The 19,704-nt window shown below is 52.5% G+C and overlaps 1 protein-coding gene across 13 annotated transcripts in view; it reads right to left on the bottom strand.

The window, feature by feature from the left end:
- Window positions 1-10,434: 10,434 nt before the first annotated feature.
- POLM (DNA polymerase mu) overlaps window positions 10,435-19,704 on the bottom strand; it is a 28,279-nt gene continuing 19,009 nt past the window's right edge. For 2 of the 13 annotated variants that reach the window (XM_067745818.1, XM_067745807.1), the window contains exons 5-8: window positions 17,115-17,224; window positions 15,864-16,042; window positions 15,036-15,134; window positions 11,921-13,894 (exon numbers count right to left, since the gene is read on the bottom strand). In XM_067745818.1, coding sequence (XP_067601919.1) covers window positions 13,616-13,894; window positions 15,036-15,134; window positions 15,864-16,042; window positions 17,115-17,224 — 667 coding nt within the window. In that variant the 3' untranslated portion in view covers window positions 11,921-13,615. Of the gene's footprint in view, window positions 14,282-14,740; window positions 14,841-15,035; window positions 15,135-15,863; window positions 16,048-17,114; window positions 17,225-19,704 lie in introns of all 13 variants that reach the window. The other 11 variants (XM_067745810.1, XR_010945371.1, XM_067745813.1 and 8 more) reach the window with 11 other exon arrangements.

Here is a 19,704-nt window from a genome sequence, read left to right as displayed (position 1 = left end):
CTGAGTTTTCTTGTAGCTTGTTGAATTTCTTCACAACGGCGATTTTGAATGGCTGAGAAAAAAAGCTGGTAAACTGGTAAAGTAGACTTAGCAAAAATTAAAACATCTGCTTTGAAAAATACACTGGTAAGAGAATGAAAAGGTAATCTACACACTGGGAGAAAATATTTATGAATCACATAACTAACAAAGGACTTATGTACAGAATACAGAAAGAACTTTCAAAATTCAACAGTAAGAAAGCCAACGATTCAATTTTTTTTTTAATGGTCAAAAATTTGAACAGACACTGCACCAGAGAGAATATACAGACAGTAAATAAACCAGTGAAAAGATGGCTGACATTTGTAGACACTGGGGGAATGCAAATTAAAACCACAATGAGCTACTGTTACATATCTACTAGAGCAGTTAAATACTGAAAATACTAAGTGCTGGCAAGGATACAGAGCACCTGGCGACTGGTACATGTTTAACTTACACGTGTGGCTCTCCTCACTAGTGCAAAATGATACAGCCATTATGGAAAACAATTTGGCACTTTCTTATAAAGTTAAACATACACTTATCATCGAACCTGGTGATCCTATGTCTTATTATTTACCCAAGAGAAATGAAAAGCTCTGTTCACACAAAAACCTGCATATGCATGTCTACAGGTGGTCTATTCATAATCACCAAAACCTGGAAACAACTGAAATGTTCAACAGGTGAATGGGTAACCTGTGGACTATCCATGGTATGGAATATTATGCAACAAGAAAGAGGAATAGGGCTTCCCTGGTGGCGCAGGGAATCTGCCTGCTAATGCAGGGGACACGGGTTCGAGCCCTGGTCTGGGAGGATCCCACATGCCGCGGAGCAACTAGGCCCACCCGCGAGCCACAACTACTGAGCCTGCACGTCTGGAGCTTGTGCTCCGCAGCAAGAGAGGCCGCAATAGTGAGAGGCCTGCGCACGGCGATGAAGAGTGGCCCCCGCTTGCCACAACCAGAGAAAGCCCTCACACGGAAACGAAGACCCAACACAGCAAAAATAAATAATTAATAAACTCCTACCCCCAACATCTTCTTTAAAAAAAAAAAAAAAGAAAGAGGAATAGCAGGAACTTAGATGAATCTCAAAGGCATGTTGAGTAAGAGAAGCCAGTCTCAAAAGGTTACAAATAGGTTCCACTTACATGACATTCTGGAGAAGGCAAAACTGTAGAGACACAGAAAAACCAAATGGGTGGGCTTGGAGTGGGAGAGCATATGACCACAGTGGGACAGGATGAGGGGCTGTCCTGATTTTGGTGGAGGTGAATGGGTCTAAATGTTAAAACTCATAAACCTTTACACCAAAAGTGTCAAGTTTACAGCATGTTAATTTAAAAAATATAATTTTTATGTGGTGATTGGCCAAGGAAGTTCTCACCTGATAAAGAGACTTTTGAGTTGGAAGATCACTTCCAGGTGGAGAGTACAGCAAGGGCAAAGGCCCTATGGCAAGGAGCATGCCAGGGGATTTGAGGATGAAAGACCACCACGTGGCCGGCCCCCCTCAGTGAGAGGATGAAACACCCACTGGCCTCATGGGTGTCTAGGACGGTTCAAGTAGGAAAGCAGTGAGGCAGGAGCACACCTGCTCATCACAGGGCAGTGGGGCTTGAGAGAGGGGTAGTGCCGGAGATAAGACAGGTGGAGGCCCCCAGGGGCCACTGTGAGGACTTTGGCTTTACTGAGAGGTGGGGATCCACTGGAGGGCTTTGAGCAAGAAGTAAAAGATACCATGTGACCTGTTTTTAAGACTCTTGAGGACAGACCTTAAAGGAGCAAATGTTGAGACAGGAAGCCTGGTTGGGAGATACAGGCCTAACCCAGGCAGGAGGTGGTGGGTCAGCGTTGAAAGTTCTCTTCCTCCCACCTCCCTACCCTTGGGCCCTTTCTCCAGATGCCCCAGCACACCCTTTAGCCCGAGGTAGATTCCGAGCAGGCAAGAGACCCGTCTCCACCTCTCAGCTCAGAGGCCCTGAGGCTAGAAGCTGAATCAGGCACTGTGCAAAGCACTTGCCACCCACTACCTCAGGCTCTATAACAACAACCACAGAAACAAAGCCCCATTCAGGTCCATGCTCTACAGGGGAGGAGCCTGAGGCCTCTGGCCACGGGTCACAGAGCTATGATGCCCCTGTAAAAAATTAATAAACAGAAACCTCAATTAAATGGAGCTGGGAGATCAGAAAGGGAGCTCCCACACCCTGCAACAATAGCAGAGCCCAACAGGAAGAAGAAAGAGTCTTTTCAATCCTGGCAACTACTCAGCCAATTAAAAAACAGGGACTCTTTGTTTATTACAGCCTCCCAACTTCCTTTTCCCCCTCCTTCCTTTGCCATGTGGGGACTTGCATGTGGCTCACCGTGGTTGCAGACCCTGAACTGCAATTCTCTGCTGATCCCAAATAAACCCATTTTTGCTAGAGAAATAACTGGCAGTCTATTTGTTTTAGGTCAACATTTTGGTGACTTGTACAGGGATCCAGAGAAGACCCCTGATGGGCTTGTAAGTAAACAGGTGCAGTTCCCACATGAGCCCATTGCTGCTCTGATTTTCTCACTGATCCTGGAGTTTGAAGGTACTTCTCCTGGATCTGAGCCTCTGCCCTCTTTGAAGCTCTCCAGGCTTTACCTGGGATCTATTTTAAGGTCTTGTCCTTTCTGGATAAGGCCTTGTTCTGTACTCAAGTACACATCTGATTTTGAAATCAGACTGTTCCAACTGGAACTGGCTAGGCTTCAGCCCATTCCTTTGGGAACTGAGGCTATTTCATCAGAATTGTGCCAGTTCAGCCTTCGGGCCATTCCTTTAGAATAGGGGCTGTTCTGTTGGAACTCTGCTGAGAAGCCTTTGGCCTGGCTCCTCTAGGACCAACCTATTCCTTTAGAACTGGCTGGTATTAGGCCTGCAGGCTGTTAGAGATATTTGAACTGTCTGGGCTGCAAGCTGTTTAAGCTGTAAGCTGCTTGAAATGTTTAGACTTTTTAAAAATTATCCTCTTACTCTAGAGAAAAACTGCTGAAAAATGGGATCCTAATTATCTAAATATTTTGAGGGCAGCCCCCGCCCCCCACCTTACAGGGACTCTGGCTGATTTTTTTTTGTTGTTAATTTATTTTTTGGTCATGCAGTACAGCCTGCGGGATCTTAGCTCCCCAACCAGGGATCGAACCCATGCCCCCTGCAGTGAAAGTGTGGTGTCTTAACCACTGGACCACCAGGGATGTCCGTCTGGCTGATTTCATGTTTAAAAACTGTAGCCCTTCTTCATGAGAATTTCTAACTAAATGGACCCACCTCACCAAATGCAATTTAGAATATCGATGGCCATTATGGGGAGCTTACTTTTCTTAAAACGCAATTGGACTATCAGAGCCCTAAAATTTCCAAAACTGAATGGAATGCGTATTTTGATTGGTATTTTGAGGCTTCCAGATGTTATCAGCAGCCTAAAACTGACTTTCTGCAAAATAAGACTTTGAGGCAAACAAATCATTAAAAAGATAGAATGGCTCCCAAAGCCTCAGGCTCTTCTTCCTTGGCTGCTTTGTCCCGGGCTCCACCTCCAGCAACATCCTGTCTCCCTCCCTCAGCCCCTTGTGCTCAGGCCATACCTCCAGTGCCAACTTCCTGCTCTTCTGGGCCACCTACACCTGCTCTAGCTCCTCAGTTCCCCATACTAATTCTCTCACTGAACTTCCCTTTTTCTCTAAAACTCTCCCCACTCACTTTTCCCCTGAACTTATCAGAACCTGTCCCTTTAAAATTAAGCCTCCTAAGAACCCAGAGACTTAAACCCTTAATTTCGTATACTCCCTGGACTAAAGGTGAACTGTGAGCCACAGTCAAAGATGTTTCCAAAGTGACTGAAGATCCTCACAGATTTGCTGAGGAATTTAATATAGTCATTCAAACTCAGCAACCCGGTTTCTCTGACTTACATCAGCTAGTTCACATGCTTGTCGGTGAAGGCCAGGCTCAGCATTGGATGAGAACTGCTACTTGGGAAAATCCTAAAAGGCCTTTAGAATTACAACCAGGAGACCACCCTGCTAACTTACATGATCAGGCTCACGCAATGCTAGGCGACTTCATGGGGCAATTCCTGCAGCTCTTCCAAAGCCTGTTGATTGGAACAAAATGCAGGCTTGCACACAGTAATCTAATGAATCTGTTCGTGACTATTAACAACTGACTTCAGATTGTTTTTAAAGAAAATTCTGATCTTCCTTCAGATGTTAATTCTACCCAGGCAGCTTTTAACTCTATGTTTACTAGTGGGCTGAAGCAGGACCTTTCCCTTCTAGCAAAAAGGAACAGGATGGAATGAAAAACTGTGTCCACTCCAGATTTAGTTAATCTTGAAAACCAGTTCTCTCACTTTCTTAGAGGAGTCACCTAAAAGGGAGACAGCTAAACTCCTTTATCTTCAACTCCAGCAAATGAAGGCTCCTAAATGAAACCAAAACCCTCCTATTTGTTTTAGGTCAAATAGGTCCTAGTTTAGGCCCTACTTTCTGCTATTGTTGCAAAGAACCTAGACTTCGGAAAAGAGACTGTACAAATCTAAGTGCTTCAGGCACCTTCAGTCTTCTAACCAGCTTTTCCACCATCCTCCCAATTCTCAACAACGGGGCTCTTCTCAATCTTCCCTCTTAACCGGCTTAGAGAAACGTTTCTCCAGACTGGGGGTGAATCTCTTCAGTCCTAATTGACACTTGGAGCCACTCTCAAGGCTCAGCCCCACTACTATAAAGCAGCCCCTGCCTCAAAGTGAACAGTTCAAATAGTGGGGATCTCCAATGAACCTCAACAGGCTCCTGTCTCTGAACCTATTCCACTCTGTTTAGGCCCTCTGAGAGATACACACACTTTTCTTCTTAGTTCCTCCACCTCTATCCATTTATTATGCCGAGACTTCTTAGAGAAGCATCAGGCCAGAAGTTCTTTCTCCCAAAAGGGGGAAATAATTCCAGAATTTGACAGTAGTCATCAGAGTAAACAACAATGTGAATTAAACGACTCTTTGATATCTTTCATTTGCTCTATCTCTGATGATACTAGAGCTGATTCTGGAAACACAGATCATTTGTCCCTATTGAATCAGCTACCATCCTTTTTATGGGCAAAATCTCCACTGACACTGGCAAAATTCACAGCATATCTCCCATGGAGATTCAAACAGATCTCTCAAAATCTCTTCCCAGTATTGACAATGTATAAGTAAAGAAGCCATCCCAGGCATAAAGCCCGTAATTGAAGATTACACGGTTGAGGGCCTCATTAGTCCTTGTACTAGCCCTTGTAATACTCCCATTTTACAGATGAGGAAACCTAAAAGCCAAGGGTGTAGGTTTGTCCAGAACCTCCAAGTAATAAACAACATAGCTATCCCTTGACACCCTGTTGCTCCTTTCCTACGTTCCTAACAGTCATTCCCATAGGAGGTAAATTCTTTACTGTAACTTGATTTAGGCAGTGCATGCTGTAACATTCCGGTTGAACCTAGCGAATAACTTTCTGCCTTCACTTGAGAAGAAAACCTATTCACCTGGACAGTAAGACCTGATGGTTTTACTGAGTCCTTATTTCTCCTAACTCCTGAAGGCTGATCTGGACGATACAAAGTTCCCTAGAGGTTCTACTTTGCTTCAATATGTGGATGATTTGCTTCTTTGCTCTTTCTCAAACCTCCTCACTGGAAGTCATCATCCACCTGCTAACGATTTCAGCCTTAAAGGAACATACGGCAGTGAGGATAAATTGCAGTTTGCCCCAAACCCAGGTTCATTGTTTACGGCATCTGATATCAGAACAAGGGCTACACTTAGTTCCAGACAGACTTCTTGGTGTGCTAAGTTTCTCTAAACCCAAAACTAAGCACCAACTGTGAGGTTTTCTTGGGCCAGTTGGTTATTGCCAAAATTGAGGTCCAAATTTCTCTCTCATGGCCAAACCTCTGTTTTACTGAAGCACAACTCCAATCCAATTTTAGGGAAGAACCAGATACACAGATTTTAAGGACTTACAGGAGAGTTTGAAGAACCCACCTGCCCTTAGGCAACCCAATGATCAGATTCCCTTTTTGTATACGAAAAAGAAGGGAATGCCCTTGGGATACTCACCCCAAAGCAAGGAGACCCCCGTCGACCCATAGGGTATTATGGCCAGCAACTGGACCCTGTAACACGGAAATACCCTTCTCGCCTCGAGCCATCACGGCCACTGCCCTTGTGGTTAAGGCCGCTGAGAAAATCATTGTGGGATCTCCTTTACTCATTTCTGGACCTCATGCAATAGCCCTCCTGAATTCTCATCACACTCAACATTTCTCAGTCAGCCGTCTCACCTCCTTTGGAGTCCTTTTGTCAGCTGCTCTTCACATAACTCTTCTACGTTGTAATAACCTTAACCCTGCTACTCTTCTCTCCTCTGTCACTGAGGAAGTCCCTCACAACTGCTTAACCCTTGCTTAACCCTGACAGACCACCTCCTGACTCCTCATAATGATGTCTAGGAAATTTCAGTCGGTAACACTGACTTCTCACGTTCACTGACGGTTCTTATTTAAAAGGGGACAATGGCAGATGTTGTGCTGGGGATGTTACTGCAACTTCTTTTGATGTTGCTGAGGCAGCATCTTTACCTACGGCTACTTTGGCCCAACAGGCTGAATGATACGCTCTCACACAGGCTTGTACTTTAGCCAAGGACAGAACTGCCAATATCTATATCGATAGTAGATACGTTTTCGGAGTAGCTCATGATTTTGGAATGTTGTGGAAGCAATGTGGCTTCCCTATTTCCAGCAGAAATAAAATTTAAAATGGCCCCCGGGTTCAGGAATTATTGGATGCAACACTTTTATCCACCCTTGAGTTATTAGTAAGATTCCAGGGCATTCTAAACTGGACTCTCTGGAAGCTAAGGTAAATCACTTTGCCAAAATTTCTGCAAGGAATTCCGCCTTTAAAGGAACCACAGCAGCTAAACTTCTGTCATGGTCCAAAGGGATATTTCCTCAAGTGATACCTTGAAAACCTGGCTCGGGAAGCCCAAAAACTGGCCTCGGGAAAAGATTGGGAATTCAACGACTGTTGGTTTGATAAAAAAGAGAAAGCTCTGGTTCAGGCCAAGTAACAACCCAGTCCTACCCACTCCTCACCACTGTACATGCATTAAACCACTGGCCTAACAAAATGACAGCCTTCATGAGTCAGTACTGGTGGGGAAACACTAGCAACGCCACAGAAAGCACCTACTCATTGCTCCCCTTGTCTGAAGTACAACCCAGGGAAGTCTGACTGTACTGCTCCTGGACGTTTTAAATTGCCTGATGGAGCATTTGAGATCTGGCAAATGGATTTCATACAATTTCCTCCACTTCGTGGATGTAAGTATGTTTTAGTCATGGTATGTATGTTTTCACACTGGACTGGAGCTTGCCCTTGCAGATAGGTTACTACCTCTTCTGTGACTCAAGTGCCTTGGGAAAGATTATCCCTACCTGGAGAACTCCGCTTCAACTTCATGATGACAGAGGAACCCATTTCACTGGCCAGGTGCTTCAAAAAGTCTGTGCTGTTTGGCCAGTTTTACACTTTCACTGCACTTACCACCCCCTACCCTCTGGTTTGGTCAAACACACTAACAGCATTATTAAGACTCAACTGGCAAAACGTGTAGAGGCCCTCCAAATACCTTGGTCAAAAGCATTGCTGTTGGTCCTTCTAAATCATAGACCCACCCCTTTTGGAACTTTTACACCCTTTGAGATAGTCACAGGATGCCCAGTGCACTTGGCTCCTGCCTCTTTTTTTTTTTTTTTTTTTTTGCGGTACGCGGGCCTCTCACTGCTGTGGCCTCTCCCAGTTGCGGAGCACAGGCTCCGGACGCGCAGGCCCAGCGGCCAATGGCTCACGGGCCCAGCCGCTCCGCGGCATGCGGGATCCTCCCAGACCCGGGCACGAACCCGCATCCCCTGCATCGGCAGTCAGACCCTCAACCACTGCGCCACCAGGGAAGCCCGGCTCCTGCCTCTTTTGACCCACAACCAATAAGAAGAGAGATACTCCAATACTGCAAAGGCCTAATTTCTTCTATTAAAAATAACCATGTTTTGGTAAGCAACCTTTTCACAGTGCACTCTTGGGAGATGAAGACCTTAAACATCACACCCTGCAACCTGCAGGTTTCATCTATTGGAAAAGACATCTCCAGAAGGACTCTCTTCAACCTTGCTGGAAAGGCTGCTATCAGGTACTGCTAACCAACCCTTGTGCTGCAAAACTCCAAGGAATACAACTCTTGGATTCACATGACACACCTAAAGAAAGCACCAAACCCTGTCTGGACCTGCAAATCATCTGGTGACCTGAAAGTAAACACTTCCCTGAACTGAAGCAGACGACATCCGATGAGCCAGCTTTCCAAAGATGTTCAGACTAGGCCTGTTGGAATTTTGTCACCAGACCTTTGATTACATAAGGCTTCAGATAATCTCTACCGTTTAGGATCTTGGTAAAAGCCATGGACGTCAGATAAAAAGTGCCTAAGAGTTGTCCCTCCTACCCCTCCTTGTTACTTAAATATAACCTCAATAGATCTCCAATCTGTGCACTTTCCCTCTGATGTGGGACACTACACCCAGGAAACGTCCTTCCTTGTATTGAGGAACAGAAAGACCCTGAAACTGGAAAGCCTGACTCAGATTAGTGATGCTTTCAGAGATGCATCTTGATCGAAAGGGGAAGTGTAAAAACATTAATAAGAGTTGGGAGACCAGAAGGGGGAGGGCTCATGCCCTGTGATGGTAGCAGAGCCCAAAAGAAAGAAAGATCTCCTCTTCGTTCCTGACGAGGACTCGGCCAATGAAAAGCCATGGACTCTTGTTTACTATAGCCTTCCCAAATTCCTTTTCCCCTCTGTAAGAGCGTTTTCCTTTCCATTTTTGCTGGGGACTTGCACATGGCTTGCCATGGCTGCAGACCCATTCTCTGCTGATCCTGAATAAACCCATTTTTTTTGGAGAAATAACTGGAAGTCTATTTGTCTTAGGTCCACATCCCCCACCCTCACCAGCACCCCGTAGCAGACCTCTGGGCAGAACCAATGCCCATGCTCCCCAGTCACCCACACCAGCAACACGTTCAGAAAATACAGCTTAGTTTGTTCCACATGCTCATTTCATGACAGCTTGAACTGGGTGTATGTGGGGGGCTGGTGGTCCACACAGACAGGGCTCCCACTTGGGAGGGGTGAGGACTTGGGGCAGCAGTGCATCTTCCACCTGGAAACATTCAGGGACCAGAACACCCACAGCGTCTGGCTCACATGGCACCCTCCATTTCCAGAGAGCGGAAGTGGGGGCCAGCTAATAGGATAAGGCATTTCTTGGCTGGAGGGGAAGGTACTCAAGGCCCAAGAGTCTGAAAATGTCTTCCTCTGAAGCCACGTGGAGAAACGCCTTCTGCAACAGAGTGCAAGCACGAGTGCCTGGGAGCCATTCCACCACGCGGCAGCTTCCCGGAGACAGGTGTGGGGAGGAGGCTGGAAGGGCAGGCAGAGCCCAGCCCCGCGGTGGGGTGCTTCTTGAGGGCCCTGTGGGTCCCAGGTTGGAGGGCCCTGGGGCCGACGCAGACTGTGGGCCGGGCAGAGAGCCGTTTTCCCCACCCAGGCCTCCCGTCCCAGCAACACACCTGTCCCGGGTCAAACAGACCATGGCTGTTCAGCCAGAGCCCTTCCGGCTCTCCTTCCAGCTGAAGCGGCGCAGCTCCCGCTCGAAACGCTGGGGAAGAGTGACTGCATCAGCAGGGCCGCCAACCCCAGACTCCAGGGTGGCCGCAGCAGCACACTCCCTACCTTGGAGCCAGTCCAGCCGAGTAGCGCAGAGGGGAACTGGCTGATGGGGGTGACCACCAGGTGGTCGGGGTGGGGCAGGGCCTCTGGGCGCCCCTACAGCATCCCCTGGGGGTTGTGGCAGGTGGAAAATGCAGAAAGTCCCCTCGAAGGCATCCATGGTGTGGCTCTGCCGGTGCAGGTGGGTGGGGTCGTCTGCCTGCCGGCTGCGCTGGTGCTGGCGGTACAGGACAAGGTCCTGGGGGAGAGCAGACATGGCCGGGCACCGCCATGTGGGGCTGGGACAGGAACCAGGATCCTGGCAGGACCGTCAGCGGGGGGAGCAGGAAGCCCCTCACCTACTTCTTCAGGCAGCACATCACTCTGGGCAGCAGCCCTGCCTCCCGGCCCTCCTGGGGGTGGGTGATGAGGAAGTCCACGTCGTGGCCCTGAGGGGGCCAGTCTAACTCTCAGCCTCCGTGTTCTCCCGAATCCCTTCAGTGAGGGAAGGCCCACCTCAGTGGTCCCGCCTCAGACGCCTTCACTGGGAAGGGCCTGGAGCTGAGCCGGAGGGCGTGTGGAGCCCCCTGACCTCCGGAAGCCGCCGGTCAGCGTGACCGTGGCCCCAGGAAGGGCCTGCCCCACGGCTGCCTCCACCGCCTGCTGCAGGGTCTCCACATCTGACCGCAGGATCCGGGTGCTCAGGTCCTGGTGGTGCTGGAGTCCTGTGGGCAGCACAGCTCTCCTGACCTGCCCAGCCCGGCCCTCTCTAGCTGTCTCCCACTAGCCCCTCCTCTCCCTTAAATATCAAACGCTTATTTTGAAACAATTGTAGGCTCACATGCAGTTGAAAGAAATAACAGAGGTCCCCTGTGCCCTCTGCCCAGTTCCCCGCAGCGGTAACATCTGGCAGAACTACTGTAGGTCACACCAGAATTCTGATGCTGACACAATCAAGATACAGACTATCCCTTTCAACGCCTCGGTTTTCCCATCCATGAAACGGGGCCGGGAGGTGATAAAGAGATGTGAAGATGGCTCTGCCGCTTAACAACACCTCGCTCTAGCCTGTGTCCACCTCCTCCCCTGTCAGAGGGATCACTGGGCCTTCCACACACACAGTTAGGAGAGGTTTACGTGAGGGAATAAACGGCCCCGGGCAGGATGCGCGCTCAGTAAGCGCTGCGGGCCTCTCCTGCAAGGAGAGAACACTGAACGGAACCGACGGATGCCACCATCACACTCCACCGGACGCACGGCTCTGTGGTCTCACGTCCTGCTGACCGGCCAGGAGACTCTCCCAGGACCCCCAGCTGGCCTCCCCTCCCCCAGCCCCCAGGAAGATGTTCAAAGAGGCAACGAGTGCTGGGCTGTGGGGCTCCTTCAGCAGGGTCCCCGATCCAGGCCACATGGAGAGAACACAGAGTCTGCTCAACACCTGCGACCTGCTGGCCTCACGCCAAGGAGCTCACGGGATTCCCATGCTTTACAGAGAACGTAATTCAGGCTCAGAGAAGTCAAGACTCAGGGCCACGGTCTCCTACCTAGTAAGCGGCAGAGATGGGACTCAAACCCAGGCCTGACAAACTCTCAAGTTCACGTCTCTCCACCGCTCGGCACCACCTCCCACTAGCAGGCTCCTCACTGAGCCTCTCCCCGCTGAGCACAGGTCCCCACGCCATCAGCCAGTGGGCCAAGGCGCCAAGCAGCACACAAGCAAGTGTGCCCAGGGCCCGGGCTGCTCTGACATGCCCTCCCCTCTACGGAATCAGGAGTAAGGGGTACATGCCTGGTCCAGGCCCAAGTCTAACCAGGAGGTCCTGAACGGCACAGCAGCTACTCTGACCATTATCGCTCACTGAGAAGGGGCTGCACCGGGTCCTGACTCCACTGGGTCAGGAAGCCCACCAAATAAAGATGCCCGTCTTCACACTCACCCCATTCCCTGCCACACAGGCAGCCACGAGCATATGCCATGCGTCAGAGCTAAGGGCTCCATGGTGTGGGAGGCTTTCAGGCACAGGTGCTTTGGGGAAGCCCAGGGCCCAGCGCTCCCAGAGGGCTCACCTGCTCTCTGCTCTGGGGCTGCTCTCGGAGGTCGTCCAGCGTCCGTAGCCCCTCCTGGTACCACCGGTCAGCGGTCCTTAGCCCGACCCCAAAGATCTGAGTGAAGAGCTGTTCTGAGGATGAGCACAGCACACTTGGTCAGGAGCAAACTCTTACAGCGAGATGCAGATGACGACACTGATCCGTGCAAGGCGTGTCCCAGGACAGCACCACTGCAGCGTTACACAAGTGGCCTCATTAAGTCTTCGTCTGGCCGGGCAAGTGGCATCTCCACTCACATTCTTCAAGTTTAAGCAACGTGCTCAAGGCCACACAGCGAGTGCACAGGCAGGACTCAAACCCCGAGCCTGGCCTACACAGCCCACCCTCACAGGGGACGGCAGGGAAAGACCCCACGTGCTCCCTCCCCAGGCCTCGGTCCCCTCCTCGAGCAGGGTCTCTCCCCAGAACTTGTGCAGTTCTAGCCTATGATTCCAACATCACCAAAGTAGGCGACCTGACAGTCCGTCCATTCACTGGGAAAACCATACCATCCCACCCAACAGCAGCTGGGACTTATTACTGTGGCTCTGCCTTTTAACAGGCAGCAAAAAGGGCAGTTAATAGCCAGGGGGTTGTTTTAGCAGGATCTGGAAGGAACAGGTTAGGGCTGGCTGGGGCTCTGTTCCAGGTTCAAACATGACAATTGCCACTGCCTGGCCACGGGTCAGCAGAGATGTCCAGGCCAGTGGAAACTAACTATGCTGCTGGAGCTGACCTCTCGTGGGGTGGCCAGCTGCCCTCACACGGGTATCCCACACCCAGGGTGGGCGCTAGCAACTCACCTGTTTCTTCCTTGACTATAGCTCGTTGGACAGGGGTGGGCACTTGCCCTAGGCCAGCCACTCAGAGCCCCTCCCCAGGGACTTCTGAAACACAAGAGCAGGCCCAGGGGAGGAAGAACAGCTGTGTGGCACTCGTGTCCCTGAGCCCCACTTCCTGCAGACCAGCTGTAGCCTGCCCTTTTGGGACTGTGCTGGCCATCCTTCCCTAGATCCCCTGAACCAAGAGCATGAACTGGATGGGAAAGATGCTGAGAATAACCTAATCATGCTGTTTATAACAGTAAACTTCTAACTGTTCACGTACTTCTCTCCTGGCCTGGATGCCTTCTGGGACTCAGGGGTACCCCGGGGGAGGTAGCAGATGACTGTGCCCTCTCCCAGCGCTTCTCCAGCCACTAATTCCTGTGTTGCCTCCACACCCCTGAGCCCCCCACCCCCCGTCCTTTACACAGGGTTCCTCTCCCTTTTTGAAGCCCCCCCCCCCGACCAGTCGCTGATCTGACAACCTCCAGCCACAAAACCAGGGTGTCTAAGGAGCCCGACCAAGGCATCCACAAGAGCTCTGGCAGCTCCGTTATCAGACCAGAAATGGGCGGGACCAGCGGGAAGGTGCGTCGTGGACACAGGCAGGACGCCACCAAGAAAATGAGTATGTGAGGTCACAAAGGTGGAGACACTGCGAGGGTGAGCAGTCCCACAGATTTAACGGTCCCCGTGGCACCCGGAAAAAGGTTCTGTTTTGTTCAGTATGCTCTGTGTAAAATGCCAGAGCATGTGATATACTTGAGGATATGCCATCAATAGTCAAATAAGAACACATGGTGCCGAGTGATCTAGAAAATTCCCTGTGCTCAAAACAAGCTTCTCGTCCGCCTCCATCTGGCTGCCTCGTGTATATCGGGTGTCGGCTGACCTGCCAGTTCCTCAGTGAGACCTTCTCTGACCCCGGGGGGGACCCACTGCCCCCACTTTCCACCTGACATGGCATGAACCATGTGCTGTGGCTCTGGGGCAGGACCGTGGAGCTCCGTGCCCCTGCCGGGGGCTGCCCTGCATACCTTCATGGCCTGGTACCTCTCCGAGAGCCGAACTCTCTCCACCTCCTCACACACTCCGCGTTCCAGCAGCTCCTGTGGGAGAAGACAAGGCCTGACTGGCAAGAGGAGACCTGGGTGCCCAAGGCCCAGCAGGGGGGCTTTGTGGGAGCAGGATCCCGGGGGACTTGGAAATGAAGACTGTGCCCAGGGAGCCTCCAAGCCCCTAGGGCGGGGAACGTGGGCCACCTCTCAGATAAATAGCAAGCCCTGGAATACGTAAACAACTGCTTTTAAAACATAGGTGAATTCAGCAAGACTTCATTTAAAAGCTCAAGTGGGGCTTCCCTGGTGGTGCAGTGGTTGAGAGTCCGCCTGCCGATGCAGGGGACACGGGTTCGTGCCACGGTCCGGGAAGATCCCACAATGCCGCGGAGCGGCTGGGCCCGTGAGCCATGGCCGCTGAGCCTGCGTGTCCGGAACCTGTGCTCCGCAACGGGAGAGGCCACAACAGTGAGAGGCCCGCGTACCGCAAAAAAAAAAAAAAGCTTAAGTGAATTCAAAAGTATCTTTTCCATCGTGATATACTCGCTCAGTGGTAAGTGTACAAAAGGACAACTTCACATTTGGGGTCCTCAAATACTTCGCATTGTAAAAAGAGGTGCGCATGCTCAGGGGTCCTCTTCCACCATCCGGGACGGTCTGCGCTGGTCCAAGTGGAGCCAGCTACCAGCCTGCCGGGCTCCCAGCAGCTCCCTTGGCTGAGCCCCTTCGGTCCCCCTAGGGCAGGTGCTGTGGCCCCCATTCACACGTGAGGAATCTGAGTGAAGAGGGTGGCCGGCCACAGCTGGGCTCTGAGCCACCAAGCCACCTGCCCTTGCCAGGCCCTGAGGCTCCCTCACCTCCCCCCACCCCGCCCTGCTAAGTGCGGGGAGCACCGACCTGGACGACCCTGCACGAGCGTTCTCCAAAGTGGGCCAGGCCACGCAGCTGGCTCAGGGCTGTGACCGGGCTGGGAAGGGCCTTGAGCGCTGAGGCTGCTCTGCACAAGGAGAGTTGGCGGCACTCACTGCCGGCGAAGCCCGCGGCCTCCGCTAGCGTCTCCAGAGCCTACTGCAGGGAGGGGCCCTTGGGGAGGGGCAGGGATGGCGGGGTACCTCACCCCACCCGTCCCTCCAAGGCTGGGACAGGGGAGGGCCTGGCCCCATCCCAGGGAGGCAGGGGACCCAGGGCTCACCGAGAGGCCGGCGTGGTGGTGCGTGAGGGGTGTGGGCCGCTGGCAGGCACAGGGCAGCCTCCATGCTGGGCGTGGCGGCCCCTTCCCGCACACAGTCACCTGGGGAAGGGCAATATACAGGCTGCTTCGAGGCTGCAGGGTGGGCAGGGGCCAAGGAAGCCCCCCGGAGCCCTGCCTCTCCTGGGTGGTCACCTAGGGCTCTCGGGACAGACGGGGCCGACTCTCAGAGGGCACAACTGCCAGAGGCACGGGGCAGAGGCGGTGTCGCCCTGCAGAGGCCAGAGCGGCAGCAGTGGCACCAGCTGCCACCGCACGTGCTGTATGTGCCCCACCTCCCAGAACCCCCTCCGGCAAGTGGGCTGGGGTGCCTGTCACCCCCACTTCACAGACGGGGACACCGAGGCCTCATGGCTCACAGGCAGAGTCAGGATTTGAATGCGGGCAGCCCTGCTCTGAGCCCACACCTGCAGCCCCCAGCTGTGCTCACCCAGGAAGCACAGAGGTGGGCGGAGGCCATGAACCTCACAGCACCCCGAGGACGGCCTCCTGCTGGCCCCACTTGGGGTCACAGTCTCTCCACTTGGTAAGCAAGAAAGGCCTAAAGATGCCAAAAATAAGTGGATCTCAAGAGAGTTTGCACCAATGGTGAGAGGAGAAGCCGGAACGGCCTGGCTTCCCAGGGCCCCTTGGTGGTCCGGGCTGAGCCCTCACCGCCCACCTCATGTGAAAGACACTGAGGCACGGCTGCCGTGTCACCTGTCCCAGCTGAGCTCTGGCCTGCGCTGGGGCCTTCTCTGGGGCCCCACCCTCATCCTTCACCCAGCTCACCTCCAGGCAGTGCCGGCACTCCACAGGGACTGGCTGCCCAGCTGCCATGCTCTCCGTGAACCAGCTTACGTCTAAGAGCACTGGGCAAGTGCATCCTGGGTGAAGGGCCGCCGTCCTGCGCTCCTGCTGGCAGACGGCCTCCTCTGCTGAGATCCCCTCCATCATGACGTGTGTCACCTCTGAGCTGGGTGGAGGGAAGAAGAGGAAGTGAGGCCCAGAGCCCTTTCCCAGACCTGCCATTCTTCCTGCTGCACTCCATGCCTCCAGGCCTTTGCTGTTACTATCCCCTCTGCCTGGTGACCACCTATTCATTCTTCAGAAAGACCTCCCAACCCCTCCTCCTGGCAGACAAACATCTCCACCGCTCCAGCATCCGCAGAGCTGTGCGTGGTTCTCGGCTCTAGCTATGATGAAAAGACCAACCCTTTTTTGTGTTAACTTGTCTGTCTCCCTCTCCCCCCAACCCCAGAGGAAGGAGAGGCCAGGGGTACAGGGGCCAGGACCAGGAGGGGGTCTTCATCGAAGTGCTGGAGACAGACTGCTTGGGTTTGAACCTCAGCTCTGCCACACACTTGCTATGTGCCCTTGGGCACATCACTTATCTCTGTACTTTGACTGCCTCATCCACAGAGCAGAGATAATAACATATCTACTTTGCAGGGTTGCTGTAAAGATTAAATGAGCTAATAAGCAAAACGGCTTAGATAGTGCCCAGTACATTCTAGGCTGTGGTCATCATCCTCTCCTGAGTGGGTCTGCTGCACCCCTGGGAATGGTTAACTAAGCTTCAGGGGGACTGGCCCCTGATTCACTTGCTCTTTCAACTTCAAAACCATGGGAACCCTCCTCCCTTACTTTCAGCATTGCTTCTGTAGTGGTTTTGTTTTTGTTTGGTTTTCTTCTACTCTTTGAGCCTCACTCAAGTCACTTTCTCAGCCCTGAGGAGAGAAATCAGTTTAGCTAACAGGGCAAGATGAATCCACCTAAGGAAGGACTGTTAACCACCGCTACACTCACATGGTCCTTTATAAAGCCTCCGGCATACATTCTCTCCTTGTCCTACAGAAACACTCCTGACCCTAACTGCTAACACCCTTTTACAAAAGAGGAAATTGACAGGAAGGCTATATGACCATGAAATGCCAGGGCTAACTTGGAATCCAAACACCTCAGGTGCCCCTCCGCTCCGGGGTCAGCTGCATGGGAGTCGTTTCAGATCTCAATATCCTCAGCAGTAAGGAAACAACATACGTGAATGTGGCTGATCAGCTGCAAAGTTCCGAGCACGGGCATCTGTGTTCAGGCCATCACGCCACTCAGCAGCATCTCCCGGCCCACCGGGCGCGACGGCATGGTGATACCTATACGGGCGTGCCACGTTCCCCGGTGAGGCGAGGCCGTGGGCGCCGGACCCGCCCCGCGCCCCTCAGAAAGGTCGGCCCTAGGAAGGTGGCCTCGCCTGGCGGCGAGCTTCGCCACGACCGCGCACCTGTAGGCGTCCAAGACGCGGAAGCCCTTGGAGAGAGCCAGGCGTGTGAGGAAGGCCCGGCGGTTGCGGCCCATGCGTGGCTCAGCCAGGCAGACAGTGACCCCAGGGAAGCGTGCCGCGGAGGAAGGGGCGGTGTCCGGGGTCCCGACCCCCGCTCGCCGCCGTTTTGGTAGCATTCGTCCCCTGGCCGCGGGTGGCGCCCGGCGAAAGCAGAGAGAAGCTGGACAGAAGCCGGAAGGAAGGCGGACGGAAGGCGGGCGGAAGCCGCACGGATGCCGGAAGCCAGCGGGCGGAAGCCAGCGGGCGGAAGCCAGCGGGAGGAAGCCGACTGGAAGGGGAAGTGGCGCCCGGCCACTCAAGGAGGCAGGCCCCGCCCCATGCAAATTAAGTCTCTGGGCGGATTTCGCCCCCAGGGTCGTTTGGAGCGAGGTAGAGGTCCCGGGGTTCCACCTGATTGGGTGTTCCGGCCTCTCAGCGCCAGAGGCCCCGCCTCTATGCAAATACAGCCAGAGCACACGCCTTTTATTTAAATTACACTCGCGGAAAGTCCCGTCCCATCCTTGGGACCACCCGGGAGGAGAGACTGGGTTGGAGGGTAGGGGGGTCGGGTAAAAGGGGTGCGGGCAGAAGCTGGAAGGGAGGAGGCGGAGATTAGGGAAGTCGTCCTCGGAGGCTAAGAGGGGAGATCGAGGTGGGGGTATTCGGGGATCCGTCCTCGGCGCGTGGGGGGAGGGAGATGTTAGTGGTGGGTCCTTGGCGGGTAGGAGAGGGATCCGTTCTCAGCAGGATAGGAGTATCCGCCCCAGCCCCTGCTGTTCGCCCCTGCTATTCGCCCCCTCCGACTGGGTCGGGCTGGACCGATGGGCACCGGAAACCTGGCGGCGCCGGGCTCCTGGATAGCGGGCCCGGGCAGATGCGCGAGTGAGCGTGCTGGTGGAGCGACCGCTTCAAACCCCTGGAAAGGGTTTTCAGTCTTTCTCAATCGAATGGCGTTAAGGACGACTGGCCGGCCATTTGGAAAAATGGAAGTTGGATCCCTCCCTTACTGTTTAACACCAAAATAAAATCCAGATGGATCAAATATTAAAATCTAAAAAAGAAAAAAAAATGTACTGGGGAGTCAATGAATGTTTTTATGGTCTAAAGTATCACAATAAACCTGAAGACACTAAAGGAAAAGAATGATAAACTTGAAGACATACAAATTTAAAATGTATTTAAACATTAAAAGGCAAACCAGGGCTTCCCTGGTGGCGTAGTGGTTGAGAATCTGCCTGCCAATGCAGGGGACACGGGTTCGAGCCCTGGTCTGTGAAGATCCCACATGCCGCGGAGCAACTAAGCCCGTGCGCCACAGCTACTGAGCCTGCGCGTCTGGAGCCTGTGCTCCGCAACAAAAGAGGCCGCGACAGTGAGAGGCCCACGCACCGCGATGAAGAGTGGCCCCTGCTCGCCGCAACTAGAGAAAACCCTCGCACAGAAACGAAGTCCCAACACAGCCATAAATAAATTAAAAAATAATAATAATAAAAGAAAGGCAAACCAGGGGAAGAGTGTGACACATTTTGAATTTAAATCTAATTCCTGTAATTATGAAATTGTCCACGGATTAATAAGGAAAAGACGACAAGCAAGAACACCAGTAGGCAATTTACAGAGGAAATGCTACTCAAAAACATACCAGATTCCCTGACTTGTCCAATCAGGGAAGGGCAAACTTAAATGAGAGTATCTTCACTTATCGCATTATCCGACGTTTACAAAATTGATCACACATGAGGGAACTGGCAGATTGTAGGAGGGACTTTTTGGAAGCCAATTTAGCAACCATAGCCAACAAAATGAAAACAAAAATCTCACCCAGCAATTCCTTTTCCAAGATTGGTATTGTGTTGAATCCCTAGACCAGGTTGGGAAAGCTGACATCTTGACAACATCGAGTGTTCCTGTATGTCTCTCATATTTTCAGACACTACGCTTTGGAATCTCTTTGTTATGCTATGTGATCTCCTCAGTCTTCCCTGCCTGCGGCACAGGGCTGAAACAGGCTGGTGCCTCAGCCCAGGCCTCCTCTCAGCCTCCACTCCAGCTCCTGACCTGCCCTCCTGGGCCCATGACACACACCCTGGCTGGGAGGCCTGGGATGCGGCCCCTCTCTCATTTCCTGTGCTCGTTTCTCCTCCTGCCATCTGGGAAGGGGGAGCTCCCAGGCTCTCTGCAAGGAGTCCGTGTTCCCCATCTGTGGGTTCTGCCTTTCCTCAGAGAGCAGCAGCCTATCCCCTGAAACAATTTCCATTCTTCTTGATGGCCTCTGTCTCCATCCCAGGCACCTGGGTTCTCTTTTGGGGCAGC

This window comes from Pseudorca crassidens, chromosome 8 (assembly GCF_039906515.1).
Source record: "Pseudorca crassidens isolate mPseCra1 chromosome 8, mPseCra1.hap1, whole genome shotgun sequence".
Taxonomy (NCBI): Eukaryota; Metazoa; Chordata; class Mammalia; order Artiodactyla; family Delphinidae; genus Pseudorca; species Pseudorca crassidens.
Note: the sequence above shows the minus strand (reverse complement) of the source record. Positions and strands in the feature narration are given on the sequence as shown.